The 21,497-nt window shown below is 42.2% G+C and overlaps 1 protein-coding gene across 3 annotated transcripts in view; it reads right to left on the bottom strand.

Annotated features, from left to right (window-relative positions):
* Positions 1 to 21,497, bottom strand: part of LOC147026826 (aromatic-L-amino-acid decarboxylase-like) — a 178,803-nt gene that overhangs the window by 1,787 nt on the left and 155,519 nt on the right. For 2 of the 3 annotated variants that reach the window (XM_085882645.1, XM_085882648.1), the window contains one exon: positions 14,452 to 14,502. The exons of the other annotated variant lie outside the window; for it this stretch is intronic. In XM_085882645.1, the coding sequence (XP_085738771.1) occupies positions 14,452 to 14,502 (51 nt within the window). The remainder of the gene's footprint in view (positions 1 to 14,451; positions 14,503 to 21,497) is intronic. 3 annotated transcript variants of the gene reach the window in all.

The following is a 21,497-nucleotide window of genomic DNA, read 5'->3' as shown; positions in this document are numbered from 1 at the left end:
TCCCGATCGGGATGTACAGTCGGCAGTTGCTACAAGGAGAGGTTTGTAGACAGCAGACACGGACGTGGTACATATGGGTAGATTTGGATTTGCCTGCATGGTTACGGGTGTTGTGGTGGCAAAATTTCATCCCATATCCATTTCATCCCATACGGCTGGTGGAGATTTTAACTTCTAACCTCAGCAGTGTACAAGCGATCACGTTTTCCTTTGTCCTTGTGACTAAAGCAAATGTTTATTTTATATGAATCGGGTGTGCTTTATCAAAGTTTTATGATTTCTCTTTGTGAGTTTCAAAGAAAATTATATTTAATAACACCCAATCTCCAAGGCATTTGCCGTATTTATGTGTTTTCGAAAATACAGATCCAATTTTTTTCCACCTGTCACATGACTGTGTGTGTGTGTGTGTGTGTGTGTGTGTGTGTGTGTGTGTGTGTGTGTGTGTGTGTGTGTGTGTGTGTGTGTGTGTGTGTGTGTGTGTGTGTGTGTGTGTGTGTGTGTGTGTGTGTGTGTGTGTGTGTGTTAATAAAGCATAACCTTGTCTCTGCTAACTCCTCTGACCCCACCCCACTCTGTCTTTGTCCCATCTTTCATTATATGACCCGTCACTTCCAGAGGTGGATTAAGATTTTTTGGAGGCTGAGGGACAAAAAATATTTTGGCCCTGAATGCCCAAAGAAAGAGGACTCCATGTTATTTTGCTCAGAAAAGAGGACAGTGTTATTTTCTCCCAAAAAAGGCCACAAAAATGGAACTCGTTTTATTTCGGCCCAAAAGAGGAAGACTCCGCGTTATTTTGGCTCAAAAGTAGAGGACTTCATGTTATTTTGGTACATAAAAGAGGACACTTATTTTGTCCTAAAGAAGAGGACTCAGTGTTATTTTGGCCGAAAAGAAGAGGACCCAGTGTTATTTTGGCCGAAAAGAAGAGGACCCAGTGTTATTTTGGCCGAAAAGAAGAGGACCCAGTGTTATTTTGGCCGAAAAGAAGAGGACCCAGTGTTATTTTGGCCGAAAAGAAGAGGACCCAGTGTTATTTTGGCCGAAAAGAAGAGGACCCAGTGTTATTTTGGCCGAAAAGAAGAGGACTCAGTGTTATTTTGGCCGAAAAGAAGAGGACTCAGTGTTATTTTGGCCGAAAAGAAGAGGACTCAGTGTTATTTTGGCCGAAAAGAAGAGGACTCAGTGTTATTTTGGCCGAAAAGAAGAGGACTCAGTGTTATTTTGGCCGAAAAGAAGAGGACTCAGTGTTATTTTGGCCGAAAAGAAGAGGACTCAGTGTTATTTTGGCCGAAAAGAAGAGGACTCAGTGTTATTTTGGCCGAAAAGAAGAGGACTCAGTGTTATTTTGGCCGAAAAGAAGAGGACTCAGTGTTATTTTGGCCGAAAAGAAGAGGACTCAGTGTTATTTTGGCCGAAAAGAAGAGGACTCAGTGTTATTTTGGCCGAAAAGAAGAGGACTCAGTGTTATTTTGGCCGAAAAGAAGAGGACTCAGTGTTATTTTGGCCGAAAAGAAGAGGACTCAGTGTTATTTTGGCCGAAAAGAAGAGGACTCAGTGTTATTTTGGCCGAAAAGAAGAGGACTCAGTGTTATTTTGGCCGAAAAGAAGAGGACTCAGTGTTATTTTGGCCGAAAAGAAGAGGACTCAGTGTTATTTTGGCCGAAAAGAAGAGGACTCAGTGTTATTTTGGCCGAAAAGAAGAGGACTCAGTGTTATTTTGGCCGAAAAGAAGAGGACTCAGTGTTATTTTGGCCGAAAAGAAGAGGACTCAGTGTTATTTTGGCCGAAAAGAAGAGGACTCAGTGTTATTTTGGCCGAAAAGAAGAGGACTCAGTGTTATTTTGGCCGAAACGAAGAGGACTCAGTGTTATTTTGGCCGAAACGAAGAGGACTCAGTGTTATTTTGGCCGAAAAGAAGAGGACTCAGTGTTATTTTGGCCGAAAAGAAGAGGACTCAGTGTTATTTTGGCCGAAAAGAAGAGGACTCAGTGTTATTTTGGCCGAAAAGAAGAGGACTCAGTGTTATTTTGGCCGAAAAGAAGAGGACTCAGTGTTATTTTGGCCGAAAAGAAGAGGACTCAGTGTTATTTTGGCCGAAAAGAAGAGGACTCAGTGTTATTTTGGCCGAAAAGAAGAGGACTCAGTGTTATTTTGGCCGAAAAGAAGAGGACTCAGTGTTATTTTGGCCGAAAAGAAGAGGACTCAGTGTTATTTTGGCCCAATAGAAGAGGACTCCGTGTTATTTTGGCCCAATAGAAGAGGACTCAGTGTTATTTTGGCCCAATAGAAGAGGACTCAGTGTTATTTTGGCCCAATAGAAGAGGACTCAGTGTTATTTTGGCCCAATAGAAGAGGACTCAGTGTTATTTTGGCCCAATAGAAGAGGACTCAGTGTTATTTCGGCCCAATAGAAGAGGACTCAGTGTTATTTTGGCCGAAAAGAAGAGGACTCAGTGTTATTTTGGCCGAAAAGAAGAGGACTCTGTTATTTTGGCCGAAAAGAAGAGGACTCAGTGTTATTTTGGCCGAAAAGAAGAGGACTCAGTGTTATTTTGGCCGAAAAGAAGAGGACTCAGTGTTATTTTGGCCGAAAAGAAGAGGACTCAGTGTTATTTTGGCCGAAAAGAAGAGGACTCAGTGTTATTTTGGCCGAAAAGAAGAGGACTCAGTGTTATTTTGGCCGAAAAGAAGAGGACTCAGTGTTATTTTGGCCGAAAAGAAGAGGACTCTGAGTCCTCTTCTTTTCGGCCAAAATAACACTGAGTCCTCTTCTTTTCGGCCAAAATAACACTGAGTCCTCTTCTTTTCGGCCAAAATAACACTGAGTCCTCTTCTTTTCGGCCAAAATAACACTGAGTCCTCTTCTTTTCGGCCAAAATAACACTGAGTCCTCTTCTTTTCGGCCAAAATAACACTGTGTTATTTTGGCCGAAAAGAAGAGGACTCAGTGTTATTTTGGCCGAAAAGAAGAGGACTCAGTGTTATTTTGGCCGAAAAGAAGAGGACTCAGTGTTATTTTGGCCGAAAAGAAGAGGACTCAGTGTTATTTTGGCCGAAAAGAAGAGGACTCAGTGTTATTTTGGCCGAAAAGAAGAGGACTCAGTGTTATTTTGGCCGAAAAGAAGAGGACTCAGTGTTATTTTGGCCGAAAAGAAGAGGACTCAGTGTTATTTTGGCCGAAAAGAAGAGGACTCAGTGTTATTTTGGCCCAATAGAAGAGGACTCAGTGTTATTTTGGCCCAATAGAAGAGGACTCCGTGTTATTTTGGCCCAAACGAAGAGGACTCAGTGTTATTTTGGCCGAAAAGAAGAGGACTCAGTGTTATTTTGGCCGAAAAGAAGAGGACTCAGTGTTATTTTGGCCCAATAGAAGAGGACTCAGTGTTATTTTGGCCCAATAGAAGAGGACTCAGTGTTATTTTGGCCCAATAGAAGAGGACTCCGTGTTATTTTGGCCCAAACGAAGAGGACTCAGTGTTATTTTGGCCGAAAAGAAGAGGACTCAGTGTTATTTTGGCCGAAAAGAAGAGGACTCAGTGTTATTTTGGCCGAAAAGAAGAGGACTCAGTGTTATTTTGGCTGAAAAGAAGAGGACTCAGTGTTATTTTGGCCGAAAAGAAGAGGACTCAGTGTTATTTTGGCCGAAAAGAAGAGGACTCAGTGTTATTTTGGCCGAAAAGAAGAGGACTCAGTGTTATTTTGGCCGAAAAGAAGAGGACTCAGTGTTATTTTGGCCGAAAAGAAGAGGACTCAGTGTTATTTTGGCCGAAAAGAAGAGGACTCAGTGTTATTTTGGCCGAAAAGAAGAGGACTCAGTGTTATTTTGGCCGAAAAGAAGAGGACTCAGTGTTATTTTGGCCGAAAAGAAGAGGACTCAGTGTTATTTTGGCCGAAAAGAAGAGGACTCAGTGTTATTTTGGCCGAAAAGAAGAGGACTCAGTGTTATTTTGGCCGAAAAGAAGAGGACTCAGTGTTATTTTGGCCGAAAAGAAGAGGACTCAGTGTTATTTTGGCCGAAAAGAAGAGGACTCAGTGTTATTTTGGCCGAAAAGAAGAGGACTCAGTGTTATTTTGGCCGAAAAGAAGAGGACTCAGTGTTATTTTGGCCAAAAAGAAGAGGACTCAGTGTTATTTTGGCCGAAAAGAAGAGGACTCAGTGTTATTTTGGCCGAAAAGAAGAGGACTCAGTGTTATTTTGGCCGAAAAGAAGAGGACTCAGTGTTATTTTGGCCGAAAAGAAGAGGACTCCGTGTTATTTTGGCCCAATAGAAGAGGACTCAGTGTTATTTTGGCCCAATAGAAGAGGACTCAGTGTTATTTTGGCCCAATAGAAGAGGACTCAGTGTTATTTTGGCCCAATAGAAGAGGACTCAGTGTTATTTTGGCCCAATAGAAGAGGACTCCGTGTTATTTTGGCCCAAACGAAGAGGACTCAGTGTTATTTTGGCCGAAAAGAAGAGGACTCAGTGTTATTTTGGCCGAAAAGAAGAGGACTCAGTGTTATTTTGGCCGAAAAGAAGAGGACTCAGTGTTATTTTGGCCGAAAAGAAGAGGACTCAGTGTTATTTTGGCCGAAAAGAAGAGGACTCAGTGTTATTTTGGCCGAAAAGAAGAGGACTCAGTGTTATTTTGGCCGAAAAGAAGAGGACTCAGTGTTATTTTGGCCGAAAAGAAGAGGACTCAGTGTTATTTTGGCCGAAAAGAAGAGGACTCAGTGTTATTTTGGCCGAAAAGAAGAGGACTCAGTGTTATTTTGGCCGAAAAGAAGAGGACTCAGTGTTATTTTGGCCGAAAAGAAGAGGACTCAGTGTTATTTTGGCCGAAAAGAAGAGGACTCAGTGTTATTTTGGCCGAAAAGAAGAGGACTCAGTGTTATTTTGGCCGAAAAGAAGAGGACTCAGTGTTATTTTGGCCGAAAAGAAGAGGACTCAGTGTTATTTTGGCCGAAAAGAAGAGGACTCAGTGTTATTTTGGCCGAAAAGAAGAGGACTCAGTGTTATTTTGGCCGAAAAGAAGAGGACTCAGTGTTATTTTGGCCGAAAAGAAGAGGACTCAGTGTTATTTTGGCCGAAAAGAAGAGGACTCAGTGTTATTTTGGCCGAAAAGAAGAGGACTCAGTGTTATTTTGGCCGAAAAGAAGAGGACTCAGTGTTATTTTGGCCGAAAAGAAGAGGACTCAGTGTTATTTTGGCCGAAAAGAAGAGGACTCAGTGTTATTTTGGCCGAAAAGAAGAGGACTCAGTGTTATTTTGGCCCAATAGAAGAGGACTCAGTGTTATTTTGGCCCAATAGAAGAGGACTCAGTGTTATTTTGGCCCAATAGAAGAGGACTCAGTGTTATTTTGGCCCAATAGAAGAGGACTCCGTGTTATTTTGGCCCAATAGAAGAGGACTCCGTGTTATTTTGGCCCAATAGAAGAGGACTCCGTGTTATTTTGGCCCAATAGAAGAGGACTCCGTGTTATTTTGGCCCAATAGAAGAGGACTCCGTGTTATTTTGGCCCAATAGATGAGGACTCCGTGTTATTTTGGCCCAATAGAAGAGGACTCCGTGTTATTTTGGCCCAATAGAAGAGGACTCCGTGTTATTTTGGCCCAATAGAAGAGGATGCCGTGTTATTTTGGCCCAACAGATGAGGACTCCGTGTTATTTTGGCCCAACAGAAGAGGACTCCGTGTTATTTTGGCCCAATAGAAGAGGACTCCGTGTTATTTTGGCCCAATAGAAGAGGACTCCGTGTTATTTTGGCCCAATAGAAGAGGACTCCGTGTTATTTTGGCCCAATAGAAGAGGACTCCGTGTTATTTTGGCCCAATAGATGAGGACTCCGTGTTATTTTGGCCCAATAGATGAGGACTTCGTGTTATTTTGGCCCAATAGAAGAGGACTCCGTGTTATTTTGGCCCAATAGAAGAGGACTCCGTGTTATTTTGGCCCAACAGATGAGGACTCCGTGTTATTTTGGCCCAACAGAAGAGGACTCCGTGTTATTTTGGCCCAATAGAAGAGGACTCAGTGTTATTTTGGCCCAATAGAAGAGGACTCAGTGTTATTTTGGCCCAATAGAAGAGGACTCAGTGTTATTTTGGCCCAATAGAAGAGGACTCCGTGTTATTTTGGCCCAATAGAAGAGGACTCCGTGTTATTTTGGCCCAATAGAAGAGGACTCCGTGTTATTTTGGCCCAATAGAAGAGGACTCCGTGTTATTTTGGCCCAATAGAAGAGGACTCCGTGTTATTTTGGCCCAATAGAAGAGGACTCCGTGTTATTTTGGCCCAATAGAAGAGGACTCCGTGTTATTTTGGCCCAATAGAAGAGGACTCCGTGTTATTTTGGCCCAATAGAAGAGGACTCCGTGTTATTTTGGCCCAATAGAAGAGGACTCCGTGTTATTTTGGCCCAATAGAAGAGGACTCCGTGTTATTTTGGCCCAATAGAAGAGGACTCCGTGTTATTTTGGCCCAATAGAAGAGGACTCCGTGTTATTTTGGCCCAATAGAAGAGGACTCCGTGTTATTTTGGCCCAATAGAAGAGGACTCCGTGTTATTTTGGCCCAATAGAAGAGGACTCCGTGTTATTTTGGCCCAATAGAAGAGGACTCCGTGTTATTTTGGCCCAATAGAAGAGGACTCCGTGTTATTTTGGCCCAATAGAAGAGGACTCCGTGTTATTTTGGCCCAATAGAAGAGGACTCCGTGTTATTTTGGCCCAATAGAAGAGGACTCCGTGTTATTTTGGCCCAATAGAAGAGGACTCCGTGTTATTTTGGCCCAATAGAAGAGGACTCCGTGTTATTTTGGCCCAATAGAAGAGGACTCCGTGTTATTTTGGCCCAATAGAAGAGGACTCCGTGTTATTTTGGCCCAATAGAAGAGGACTCCGTGTTATTTTGGCCCAATAGAAGAGGACTCCGTGTTATTTTGGCCCAATAGAAGAGGACTCCGTGTTATTTTGGCCCCCCAAGAAGAGGACTCCATGTTATTTTGGCCCAAAAGAAGAGCACTCCGTGTTATTTGTCCCAAAAAGAAGAGGACTCCATGTTATTTTGGCCCAAACGAAGAGGACTCCATGTTACTTTGGCCCAAAAAGAAGAGGACACCTTGTTATTTTGGCCCAATAGAAGAGTACTCCATGTTTTGGCCCAAAAGAAGAGGACCCCATGTTATTTTTGTCCAAAAGAAGAGGACTCCATGTTGTTTTGGCCCAGAAGAAGAGGACGTAATGTTATTTTGGCTTAAAGCAAGAGGACTCCATGTTATTTTGGCCAAAAAGAAGAGGACTCCATGTTATTTTGGCACAAACAAAGAGGCATCCGTGTCATTTTGGTCGCCAAAAAGAGCATCAAAAGTAAAAAAAATAATATCGACTCCGCTAATTTGAGCAAAAATAATGGAGAGCAGACCCCGTCTCAGGCAATGTCTCTCCAGCTTCGCAGCCGGCTTCATCATGCACAAAGGACCCCGAACCTCGGCACGTGTCCAGTTTTTATTTCTATACGACTACTCATTTCTGTTCACGTGCTGGTGCTCGAGGTCAAATGGAGGAGTGCTTTTTTATTTTGCAAAAGCAAAAACAAACATCAAATTACATCATTACCTTCGCAAACTTTGTTGCGAAGGTTATGTTTTGATTGCTGTGTATTTATTTATTTATTTGTGAATATGTGGTTGTTTGTTTGTTTTTCGCATAACTCCAAAAGTATTGAACTGAATCGCAGCAAATTTGGTGGGATGATTGGTTATTATCCGTGGACCATTTGATTCGAGTTTGGGAGCGATTGGGTCAAAGGTTAAGGTCAAGGTCATGAAAAGGTCAAAATCGTCTTTTTACCATAGCGCGGTCAATTTGTATCCAATTTGCATGCAACCAATGCCAAAATGTTCAGAATTCAATGCCCCATCTTGTGATATGTGACATGACACAATGACGTAATAACCCTTATTAGCGGTTGGGAGTCAAAGGTCGCGGGGGGGGGTCACGACATTGCAAAATGTGCGGTTTTAGTCATAACACGGTCAATTCTTATCCGATTTGCATGAAACCAACACCAAAATGTTGACTGTTCTGTTCCCCACACTCTAATACCAATTACAAAATTAAGAGTACAAAGGTCAAGGTCGAGGTCATGAAAAGGTCAAAATCGTCATTTTGCCATAGTGCGGTCGATTTTTATCCAATTTGCATGCAACGAATGCCAAAAATGTTGCGACTTCAATGCCCAATCTTGTGATATACGATATGACACAATGACGTCATTACCTTTGTTAGCGGTTTGGGTCAAAGGTCAGGGGGATCAATGACCTTTATTATCACAACGCGGTCAATTCTTATACAATTTGCATGTAAGTAGATTCAAAATGTTTAGAATTCAATTCCCTATCCTGTGATGTGTAATATTTGATTTTTTACAATGTGACCAGTTGTCATCAGATTGACTTGGCACCGACACCCAAAAAGGTCAGAGAGTTCATACAGAAATTGTACAATGTATGTGAATCAGTATCAAACAGCAGGAAATTTAATGTTTTTAAGCCATCATAACACATATGAGATGGCAGATGTGTTATGGGATTAAATACCCTCACAATCAACGGTTTCTGGGGGGGGGGGCAAAATGTAGGGTTGGCGAAGGTATGCGCTCCACTGCGTGCCCGTTCTAGATGAAGGGGTGCTCTGCTCTTTTTCATGTGCAAAACAGTATCATATATATATATATATATATATATATATATATATATATATATATATATATATATATATATATATATATATATATATATATATTGTTGTGGTTTCTCAGCACTACGGAGTGCGAGCGACCGCTTTTAACTAATCGCAGCCGCGCGCCCATCGGACGTGGTAAACCAAGTCGCAGCTTTCGGATCAATGCCAAAATCCAGCTACGGGTGTGTTTTTAATCACACCATAAATCAGCCAACTATTCTGTCCATGCGCGACAGGGTCTGATTGCAGAATTGTCGATTTACCTAAGTATGCGCGCAGACAGAAATGCTGGGGATTTACACCTCAACGGGACCTGCTTGGAAACGAGCCGCTTAAGCAGCTCGCTCCATATGGGATTTGCCGAGCAGTGGATATCGCCAAGCCCCGCCGGATCCGATTACTTTATCGGCTATTTAGAAGTCGGCTAATATACCGAACACAATACAGCAGCTCAATTGAGGGAAAGGACGCAACGAACAGGTCAACATTCACACACACGTAAGCAGTCATACACGTATGCAATCAAACGCGTATGCAATCGTGTAGTCTATAAAGCAATGCAGGAACGAGCAAGACAAAGAAGTACCACCGTTCTATTATTACGTACAAAGTCACTTAACAGGTCACTTCTTGATGGACACGGCGCCACAAACATTCATTCAAAGAAACCCCAGGAAAGGGAAGGGCAGAACTGGACCTCGTGGGTCTTTAATAGTTCACGGAGCTGTGGAGACCGAAAGAGCTTCGAGAGGCCGTGCTGCTTACCTGTCACCCTCGTGGTGACTCGCCGGGCCCTGGTTCGGCGACCCTCGGTGGCCCTGCCCACACTCCGCTGGACTCCACCCGTGCCTTCAACGGCGATCCGGCTGGCGACTCCTCTCCGACTCCACCAGCACCTCCGTCGACCAAGGAGAGAGACCAAGCAGAGGGACTCTCTTTCCCCTCGCTGACAGACTCCGCTGCACTCCCAGACTGCAGACGATTGCAGCTCGACTCCGCTCCCAGACTTCACGGCGAACCCAGACCGATTTCTTGGCGTTTCAGCCCGGCCTTTTATTGCCCCGGTGCTTCGCCCCTCCATTCGCAGTGCACGGGGGGGGGGGGGGTGGGGGGGACATTCCAGGGGGGTTCAGCTCGGCTCCTCTTGGCCCGCTCTTTTGGCCCGATCACGGACATTCTTTCCTTTCGCCCTTCTGAGGAAAAATTCCAACAGAGCTCAGCTGGGCTCAGTTGTTGTTTTCCAACCGTCATTTCTGTTTACCCGTTCTGATGGATATCGGGGCGGGAGTTGTTGAGATGTTGTTGTTGCAGTGTGTTTAGCACTGTGGTGGGGATGGCGTGGTTGTTGAGATGGTGGTTGTCGTTGGCGCTGTGGTGGGGATGGCGTGGTTGTTGAAGAGTGGTTGTGGTTGTTGAAGTAGTGATTGTTCCAAAATAAAGAAAGCAAAAGAATAATGGCTGACTCAAAGATCACAGCCCGGTTACACGATAAATCTCTTGGACATCGGTGGGGAAATGTAATCTGAACACACACTTATCGACATAACTGATCTCTGGGAAGCCTGAATGGTGTTCTGTGAATTTCCACAACCATAACAATACATATATATATATATATATATATATATATATATACATATATATATATATATATATATATATATATATATATATATATACATACATATATATATATATATATATATATATATATATATATATATATATATATATATATATATATATATATATACATATATATATACATATATATATATATATATATACATACATATATATATATATATACATATATATATACATATATATATATATATATATATATATATATATTGTAGATATACATATAGAGGGTAGCCTGAAAGTTACTTTACCCCTGATAAATTTCTCGCACTTCCTTCCTTCCCTTCCCCTCTGCCCTCGCCCGCTATGGTATGCGGAAACACTGACTCAGAAGAATGATGGAGCACATACAGATACAATGACAAATTAATTATTGTAAATACTGTACGATAAAACCTGTATATTAAAAGAGTTCAAGAACAATGCTTCATTGGGAAGGGATAAAGTGACTTTCAGGCCACCCTGTACATACATATATATATATATATATATATATATATATATATATATATATATATATATATATATATATATATATATATATATATATATATATATATATATATATATATATATATATTGTTACGGCTGTGGAAATTCGCAGAACACCATATAGGTCATTCGTTCAGATATGCCGATAAGTCCGTGTTCAGTTAGATTTCCCCACCGTTGTTTAATGGGAATTTACCCGTGTGGACAGGGCTGTGATTTTTAAGTTAGCCATTTTTCTTTACTGTCGTTATTTTGGACCAACCACAATGCCAACCACCAACCACCTTCTCCACCATGCCACCCACCAACCACCTTCTCCACACCACCCACCAACCACCTTCTCCACGCCACGCACCAACCACCACATCAACCACCGACCTCCCTCTCCACACCGCCTTCATAACGGCGACATCTCCCCACCATCTCCTAGACTGCATCTCCCACAATAGACCAACCCCAAAAACAACGCCTCACCTTCAACTCCGCAAACGCCGCCATCTTTGCGCCAGCCACGGCGAGTTCCCAGCAAACAGCGTCGCTGCAAACAGACACGGGGGTTTCTTTGTTGGCGCCAGCGATGGTGATCTCGCACACGTCCGCTCTCCGAGCAAGTTTGGGTGATCTTGCGCACGTCCGCTCTGTGGAAGCTTCGCCTTGGAATTCGGATCACAGGAGAAAAAGGGGCGGGGCCTGTGGGGGTCGAAGGTCGAAGAGCGGAGGTCAGATCTTGTCTCTCAAGCCCTATAAAAGGCCGAGCGGAGCACCAGTTCGCAGTCGAGAGTCGGTCGGTGGAGTCAGTCGGTGAAGTCTGGAGTCGGGAGAACACAGGCGGGGGCGAAGTCCAGGAGAGCGGAGGACACGTGAGACGGAGGGCGTGGCTGAGCCTGCTGTGCCACGCAGACATGCGCGTTCGTGTGGAGAGAGCCGGAGAGAGCTCGCCAGCCAGCGCCAAACGGTCTGAGGTGATCGGGCTTCGGGACAGTCCGAGCATCGCTGAGGAACGGACGGGTTCTTACAAAGAGCATCAACTTTGGAAGAGCATAAAAACCTGTTCATTCCCCTCAACGCGTCGCCGGCTGAGGCCCGAATCACCCGGCCGCTTGGCAAGGCCTGGGTTCAACCGCGGCTACGTTAGCTGCCATGGGGAGGGGCGTCGCAGGTCGCCCCAGAGGCACCACGAGGGTGGAGGTTTTTGACAAAATGACGGATCACTGTGGTCTCATCGCCAGTGATCGCTGGGTTGAAGAAGTTGGGATCGCTGTTCACAGTCTCCAGCATATCCTGTGCGATCTCCAAATGGAATTGCTTCTGCTCGATCGTTAGCAGCTTTGGCACGAACTTCGCTGAAATTCTCCTTAAGCCCAAATCCTCAGTCACAATGGAATGAACGGATCCAATGCTGACGCCCGCCTCGTCTGCAAGTTCTCTGATCGTGATTCGACGATCCTATATCAGCAGGGTCCTCACTTGGTCAATGACGATCTCATTTCGGGATGTTGAGGGCCTACCAGAACGTGCTTCACTTTCCACTGATGTGCGACCATCTATGAAGCGGTTGTACCACTCTTATCTGCGTGGTGCCCATTGCTTCGTTCCTGAAGGCCTGTTGAATCTTGCGGATCGTTTCCACTTGGGAATCCCCAAGCTTTACACAAAATTTGATGCAGTAGCATTGTTCAAGTTTTTCCGTCATTTTGTCAAAAACGAAAATCCGATGGCGCTCACTTACACTTCCTCACTCATCGGCGGTCTGTCGGCGACTGACAGCTTCTGCAGGCGGGAAAATATTCATGCATACTGATTAGGAACACACACACACACACACACACACACACACACACACACACACACACACACACACACACACACACACACACACACACACACACACCGGTAGGCGACATGGGTGGTCGCTACATAATTGCATACTGGTCATACAGTTTTTGACGGATCGGGCTGACATTTTTTGACAAAGAAGTTGACTATAGTACGCATAAAAGCGCGGAAGCAGATTGATTTTTGGGAAAATATTTTCTTTTAGGATTTTTCAAAATTTCAAAGTCCCGTTGCTAGGCAACGGTGGTGTCCATAGAAAGGGTGCTCAAAGGCGTAGAACTAGATTGTGGTATGAACCTACCTGTCAAGTTTCACCAAAATCGTTTGACTCCTCTGGCCTCCAGAGCTGTCCATTACATACATACAGACATACAAACAAACAGACGTAAAAAGTGAAAATAACGTTACTCGAGCGACCACCCAACAAGCCGGTAGGTGACATGGGTGGTCGCGACATAATTGCATACTAGTCATACAGTTTTTGACGGATCGGGCTGAAAATTTTTGTCAAAGTGTGTCATTATAGTGCGCAAAAAATCGTGGAAGCCGATTTTTGAAAAAATAAATTTTTTAGGATTTTTCAAAAACTTTAAAGTCCCGTTGCGAGGCAACGGTGGTGCCCATAGCAACGGTGCTCAAAAGCATAGAACAAGATCGTGGTATGAACCTACCTGTCAAGTTTCATCAAAATCGTTTGATTCCTCTGGCCTCCAGAGCTGTCCATTACAGACAGACGGAAAAGTGAAAATAAGGGTACTCTAGCGAGCACCCAGCAAGCCGGGAGGCGACATGGGTGGTCATGACATAATTGCATACTCATCCTACAGTTTTTGACGGATCTGGCAGAACTTTTTTGACAAAGAGGTTGATTATAGTGCACATAAAAGCCTGGAAGCCGATTTTTGATTTTCGAAAAAATAAATTTTTTAGGATTTTTTAAAATTTCAAAGTCCCGTTGCGAGGCAACGGTGATGTCCATATCAACGGTGCTCAAAAGCATAGAACTAGATCCTGGTATGAACCTACCTGTCAAGATTCATCGAAATCGGTTGACACCTCTGGCCTCCAGAGCTGTCCATGACAAACAAACAAACATACAAGCCGGTAGGCGACATGGTGGTCGCTGCATAATTGCATACTAGTCGTACAGTTTTTGACGGATCGGGCTGAATTTTTTGGACAAAGAGGTTGATTATAGTGTGCATTAAAGCCTGGAATCCGATTTTTCATTTTCGAAAAAGTAAATTTTTTATGATTTTTCAAAATTTCAAAGTCCCGTTGCTAGGCAACGGTGGTGTCCATAGCAACGGTGCTCAAAAGCCTAGAACTATATCCTGGTATGAACCTACCTCTCAAGTTTCATCAAAATCGGTTGAATCCTCTGGCTTACAGAGCTGTCCATTACATAGACAGACAGACATACAGACAGATGGAAGTGAAAATGAGGGTACTCTCGCGACCACCCAATAAGGGTACTCTAGCGACCACCCAACAAGCTGGTAGGCGACATGGGTGGTCGTGACATAATTGCATACTAGTCATACAGTTTTTGACGGATCGGGTTGAAATTTTTGAGAGAGAGGTTGATTATAGTGTGCATAAAAGTCTGGAAGTCGATTTTTGATTTTCGAAAAAATTAATTTTTTTAGGATTTTTCAAAAATTTCAAAGTCCCATTGCTCGGCAACGGTTTTGTCCATAGCAACGCTGTTCAAAAGCATAGAACTAGATCCTGGTATGAACCTACCTGTCAAGTTTCATCAAAATCGGTTGACTCCTCTGGCCTCCAGAGCTGTCCCTTACATACAGACAAACATACATACATACAGACGGAAAAAGTGAAAATAAGGGTTAGTCTGGGATCCAGGGCACCAAAATTTGAGATGACCCGTCACGGAAAGATATACTTTGCAGGCCATTTTTTTTGCAAGTTCAGACCCTTAGGAAACAGAATCCAGAGGCCTGCTCTGCCGGAGGAATTGCAAAATTGAAAAAAAAATGCATTTTTTACCACTACTACTCTCAAATAAATAATCGCCTCTTGTGAAAAATTGAAAAATGCAGGATAAAGTTTGGGTAATTTTAATTAAAATAGTACTAAACTTGTCACATTAATAGAACATAACATCCTTTAAAGTATTCACTATAAATTTGACGAAAGGTTTTCAAAATGGCCACCATATTTCTAAGATGGCCACCATTTTCCAAGATGAATGCCATATTTTCCCATAGATATCTATGTTCATTATATTCTGAGTATTATTGCAATTAAAGTGTTTTGTGTTTGTTACGAAACCATTGCTTGGTTTACCCTTTTTTTGGCGTAAAAAACTCAATGTATTGTGGCTGTATCTTTTGAAGATGGCTGCCATTTTGCATGACTGACGATAATTTGGTCCGTAAAGAAACATTTTCAGAATTGTGTCGCTTGCTTGATATATGTACTAGTCGACCTTTGAAAGTTGGACAAGAAAACACTATTAAATTTAATGAAAAATTCAATATGGCTACCATTTTTTTCAAAATGGCTGTCAATTTCTGATGAAATGTCTGTTCTCACCACATATTCGATATAAATGCACAACATGAGTTCTTTTTGTGTCTTTTATGTTGTGACCATCTCTAATATAATAAATACAAATTTCACATGATGACACTTAGTAAAATTACATCTTTTTACAAAGTCTTGCAAAATGTGACATGTATCATGTTGCACTCATCAATGAAAATGAATATTCCACTGACTAGTTCATTATTTAGTTCTCATCAGGAATCAAGAGGTTTGCTTCAACACGTCCACATTTCAGTGGGTCTCCCATGCAAAGGCAAGCAAAAACACATTTCGAGTTGCCTCGAGCGCACAGGCAGCTCCGAAGACAGTTGCTCTTCTTGCATTTACAGAACTTTTCCTGGACAGCTCTTGGCTTTGGATCCTTTGCCATCATTATTGGCACCAGTTTGCCATTCCTGATTTCTCTGCCGAATGCAGTTGCTATTGGGTGTACTGGTTTTGAAATGTGAGCACTCTTACACACAGCCATTTGGTGAAGACTTTGTAGTAAGTGAAGGTAAAATGCATCCTCTGTAGGAGGCAGGCATCTGAGGTCACATTTTTTGGTAGCGAAAATGTGTGCACGCAGGACATCCAGACTACCCAGGAAATCAGATTGTGGATAGAGGGCCAGAAAGAAGACTCTAGCAGCTTCAATGACATCAGTCGATACATCAAGGATAAAGTTCTCGCCAGGTTTGCCATACTGAGCGAGTGGAAGAAGCTTTTCTGGATTGTCTACAGCACATTTGAAAGCCCCCTTCTTTCCTCTTTGGAATGGAGAGCTGACTGTATCACAGCCACTCAAGATGTAGGCACTGAGGATAACAGAACATATTTGTTCGGCTTCCATGTTACAAGCCCTTGCCAATGATGCTGCAATCTCATGTGTTGGGATGAAGGTGTCCATCTTTTGAACCCACAGTTCTTCAAGATCAGGAATGCATGTGCTGTAGTAAATGCACATGATCACTACATCCGTATCAGTTGCTTGTACTACCATTCTCTTGTATCCCATGTGCTGGACAGAATAGGCTATATGAGCAAACATTCTCGTATCAGCTTCTTCGTGTATCTGACAAGAAATTTCATCGAGTTGAGTTGTCTCAGTAGTGGTCAGCTGAACCGTTTTACCTGGATCTCAGAATAGCCCTCCAAGGATCATCATACAATTCGCCGGAATACGTGCATGATTGTTCAACCAGGATTCTCCAATGTAATTCAGAAGATTATCTTTGTTCTGAGGATTCTGAATGAACATGTTCCACTCAGGTAGCATAAGTGCACAACGATGATCATACTCCTTGCTTCTTTGATGAGTTTTCTCTCTCTTTTCCCTCTCTTCACCCTTCAGACTCCTTTCAAGACTGACATCATATCGATCGCCAACAAAATGTACACAAGTGTATCCACCACTCATCATTGTGAGTATCCTTTCTTGGTACTTCCTTTCTAGGTCATTGAAGCAGTCACAGTCAAGCCGCTGATACCGTTGGAGAAATGCCATGGCATCGACAACCAGACAACATTGCTCATTTAATTCAGAAGGTGGTAGTTTGTCTGTCTCTCGCAATGACTCCCCCAGAAACTTATTTAGGGCTGCCAAATAGTCTGATTTGTTTCCTTTTCGCATGCCATACCCTTGTTCAAGGTGGGTATCTGGTTCGAACAAAGATGATGGGTATGCTGTCCATTCGTGAGTAAATGCAGCTAACATTTTTCCTTCATCCAAATCTTGGATAAAGTACAGGTTTCTGGCCACAACACTCTCCTCTTGGTATATTATCTTGGATTTCAACGCAACAGATTGTGTTTTTGTGGTCTTTGAAGCAAACATCTGCAGCTTCAATGATGGAACGTGGTCTCTGCCTTCAGCTTGTGTTGTTGTCAGTGCTTCCATTCACAATTTTCGAGCATTTATCAGATCCACCGATATAGTTTTTTGGCCTGTAGATATGTTCAGTAGGTCTTGCTCATTAGTTTCAAATGGGTTGATCATCTTTTCCTGAATGAGACCTGACACTCTCTTGATGGCATGCATTTTGCTCTGCATTGGCTTTCAGAGTCCTCGTGATGTTTCTCATCATTGTGCACAAAGTGTACCATTGTTTTGGTTTGTTCGGAAATAGATGTCAGTTTGGGCAAAGCTATTGAAATATTTCTATGAAATAGAAATATGAAATAGAAATAGGCAAAGCTATGAAAATATAAGAAATATTTCTCCATCGCTGCAGGCTGTTGACTTGTACCATGGAATAATTGGGTCTTGGCATCACGGTTGTATGTCTGATCTAATGCCATGTCCGACCACACACCATTAAATTTTCCAGAAGTTTGGCGTACAGTGAATAGTCCACCCTTGAAAGCCTGAGCTACTTCAGGAGCAGTTGTGTTAAGCTCTCTCATTGCTGCCAGATAATGAGGCAAGCAGGACACATATTTGTAATGACCTGCTGCCACTAGATGTGGGAGCATCTTTTCCACTTCAGACAGGTGGTCATCCCATATGCCTGCACATTCTGCATGGATGTAGCGCTTGAGAATATTCACCATATCTATGTACATGAGCCAGAACTGGTAAGTTGGAGAGTGACACATGGATGCATCAAACTCTGCCATTAGAGATGAGATTAACCCGAGTTGTTCTGTTAGCATATTGCATGTCTCAATTGCATTTTGTGCATTTTCCTGTGAGATTGATTCCATCAGATTCAGAACAGTGGTTGACAACTCTGACATGCAATCTAAATCCCTGTTCTCATTCACAAGCCACCTCTCAAAAGCTTCCCAATGGAGGCCAAACATTGATGCATTTATCAAACTGTGAGCTCTGAGCATCGCAGAGTAATCTTTTCCAGACATTATTTTGTTTGCAGTTCCTCGAAGACAGATGTATGCTTCTACCAGGATGTCTTCAATTCACTACCTTTCATCAAGCAGCCAATCGCTCCCAAGTAATTTTGAGCAATATAGAAATAACCCATTCGCAAGATGAGCTTCTCATATTTTCTTGTTTTCTTTTTCTGTAAGCCCAGAACAATCTCATAAATTGCTTGATCACACGTTACAACAGTAAACTCTTGACCAACTTTCTGTGTGACCTCCATGCAGTACTCAGATTTTTCAACCACATCTGCACTGGTGGGCAACTGAGGAATAAATGGTCCATATCCAATTAGTGTGGCTTCTGTATCCTGCTGAGTTAGGAGGTGATGGAATCCACTCCAGGTGGGTGGTAGTATCTCAGGTCTCGGTTCATCCAGAAGAAGGGTGGGGAAAGTCTGCATTATGTTCCAAAGCATGCTGACTTGGTTTTGTTGTTCACATAGTTGCTCAGGCAGTAGAGGTCTTATTTGCAACCCTACAAGAGACCGACTCTGTTGGCGATCTTTCAATGTGAGAAAGCTTTCAGTTGGCTGAACTGGCTGAGGTGGCTCTATGCGAGTTATTAGGCTTTTCACCAAGGGAATTGTAGGTATCGAGGAGATTTTGGATTTGTCATCTTGAGATACACTTTGATATACTATGTGTGTAGTACCATGCAGTGTTCTGCCATCCTTTGTATACTCGTGAAAGTCAAGATTGTCAAATGCACAGTGTGTGAATTGCCCTGTCCTAAGATTACTTGGCATGAAAAAACCATCTTGGTTAATCTGATCTTCTGTCTGCATTGCCATTGTTGTTATATAGCGTTGTGCATCTTGGTTACTGATACTGTTTCCAAATCTGTTAAGGAGAGTTACTGTTTCCTTACTTCTCGTTTCCTTGAGGATATGAAGTGCAATTCCCACCTTTTGGAGTTGATAGACCTGCAACACCTGCACTGATATCCTGGGCCAAACCGAGTACCTGTTCATGCTGCTTCATGGCGAGAGGAACTTTCCCATCTTGTCCTATTGCTGGGGATGTATCTGTAAGAAGCCACGCAAGGTAGTTGTAAAGACCATGATTTGTGTGATCTGCAGCAGCAACTGTGGATATTTCTAAAGTTGGAAGTAGTGATGTTTCATGGTTTATCATTTCATTAGGTGCATCATGTTCTCTCACAACTGCACAGTTTGACTCTCCAGCTGATTGTATTTGTTGCCTCTGGTGCTTTGCCCGATTTTTAAGATCAATTCCAATTTTCTTTGTGGAATGAAATGACATCATGCGCATCTCAGTGGACGTGTCTGCAGGGTCTTCATCACTTTCCTCATCATATTCATCTTCGGTGAGGTCTTGCTTAAGTCTGTTAACTTGGGCCAGAAGTTCTCCAATACTCGGACTTGATGAACAGATAAGACTTGATGTGCCGTTATGTGGAAGGATTCTCACTTTGCAGATATCTCCAGTTTGATAGTAATTTAATAAACGCCTCTTCAAGCAGAACGACTTATATGCCATTGCATTTGACACGCCATGTTCTGTCAAATAAGTCCTGTACTGATTTCATAGGGTTGTAACATAGAATACCTTATTCTCAAGAAATAGGGGCGCTTCTATCTCGGAAATCAGTTTTTCAAATGCATCATTATATGGATCAATCTCAGCTTGTTGTTTTGCACCAGTGATCCTCTTGTTCATGTAAGTTGTCATGCAAGAGTGGTGATCGCGAAAATCTGCTGCAACTATGTCAATGCTACCACTATCAAACATATGTAATCTCTTCAGCATGACTTCATCATGAAGGATTCTTGCTTTCTGTTGAATCGGTTTATGCCCTTCTAGATCTGTGATGAGCAAGAGCTTCCATTTGCCCTTTTTATCTCGCTCTTTGCAGCAAATGAAACACTGGTGCTTGTATCGGATAGGTTGCTCAGAACTTGACCTTGTTCCCATATGTGCTGTGTTGGAACTAGAGCTTGATTCGTCACAATTGTTCACAGTAGTCTTAACATTTCGTATTTTCTGTTCAATTGCCTTTCAGTTTCTATAACTGTTACGACATTTTGCATGCATTTTTGGTTCATGTAGCATAAAGTTATGTTCATCTATAATGTCTCGTTCCAATCTAAAAGCTACTTCATCCATTCGTTTAGTGACAGCGTTAATAAGTGCTGGATAACCCGGTGGCGTTAATTGTTGGAGCGGCGCAGTTTCTGATACATACTGACAAATTAGACATCTGCAATAATCTGTGTCAGATCGGGATCTTTTCTCCCTTGTGTGTTCTGGTTCCATGATTTATTCAGTCTACTCCACCATGCCAGATAATCTATGGAAGAAACAAATATGTACTATAGGTTGCAGTCTAGAATAATACAAGAATATCTTTGCATCTCAAAAACATTACATGTACAGCCACTTGTAATAAGACAATTTCTTCAAAAGCAAGAACAAGTATGCACATCTAAATAAGGACTGCTCCCTTGCACTAAGTGACCTGACATTCTAGAGAACTAGATGAATGTTGAGATTTACCATTTGTTTTATTAATCTCATTGACTTGATATGTATTTAAATAAATTAGGATTTGGGGCATAGTTCATTTCAGGTTCACAATATATATAACATGTATAATATGTCTTGTAGAAAGTAGTACATTGGTCAAAAGTTTGAGTGGGGGGATTTCCAAATTGATGATAGGTTTCATTTGCCATTATATCGTTTCTTTACATGTTTTGATTGTATTTTTTTTATCATTATGAGTGCAGAAGAATATAATCTGCGATTATGAATGTAGCATTACTCACCTTCTTCTGAAAATTGATCGCTAAACAGTCATTTAAAGGTGACTGCAGTGATGACCTTCTGGTTATTTACCACCAGAGCAGGTGCACTTCCTGTGCTACTTGCATGTCAACAAATAATTATTAGTAGCATCATCAAACGGACTAAAACAAAAATTTAATTTTCACATATGTTATTAATATGCATCTTAGGAAAAATAATGTGAGGGTTATATTTGTATAAGGACAGTAAGTAGACTATTAAAATGCTTGTAATTCTGTTGCCATGGTAACCAAAAATTCTAATGTTTTGACATTATTTAAATATTGCATTCAGAATAGCTAATTAGCTGACATAATATTTTAGGCAGAAGTATTTTATATTAAATTAATTAATCTTATTATTTAATGTATAAATGCTATTCCACCTAAAACTTTTACATGTAACCAGGCCTCTAATTGGTCCGTGGCAAGTGGGTTCCAGATCTAATTTTTTAAGGTATGGGTCAATGTGTAAGTGTGCCAAGGTTAATGCTTTTAACACAAAATGCACATACCACTGCCTAAGCCGCCCGAACTATTATGGGTATG

The sequence above is a fragment of the Eptatretus burgeri genome, chromosome 5, assembly GCF_056783735.1.
Source record: "Eptatretus burgeri isolate ZD-2024b chromosome 5, Ebu_testis_v1, whole genome shotgun sequence".
NCBI classification, from domain to species: domain Eukaryota; kingdom Metazoa; phylum Chordata; class Myxini; order Myxiniformes; family Myxinidae; genus Eptatretus; species Eptatretus burgeri.
The sequence above is the reverse complement of the archived record's forward strand: the minus strand, read 5'-3'. Positions and strand labels throughout refer to the sequence as shown.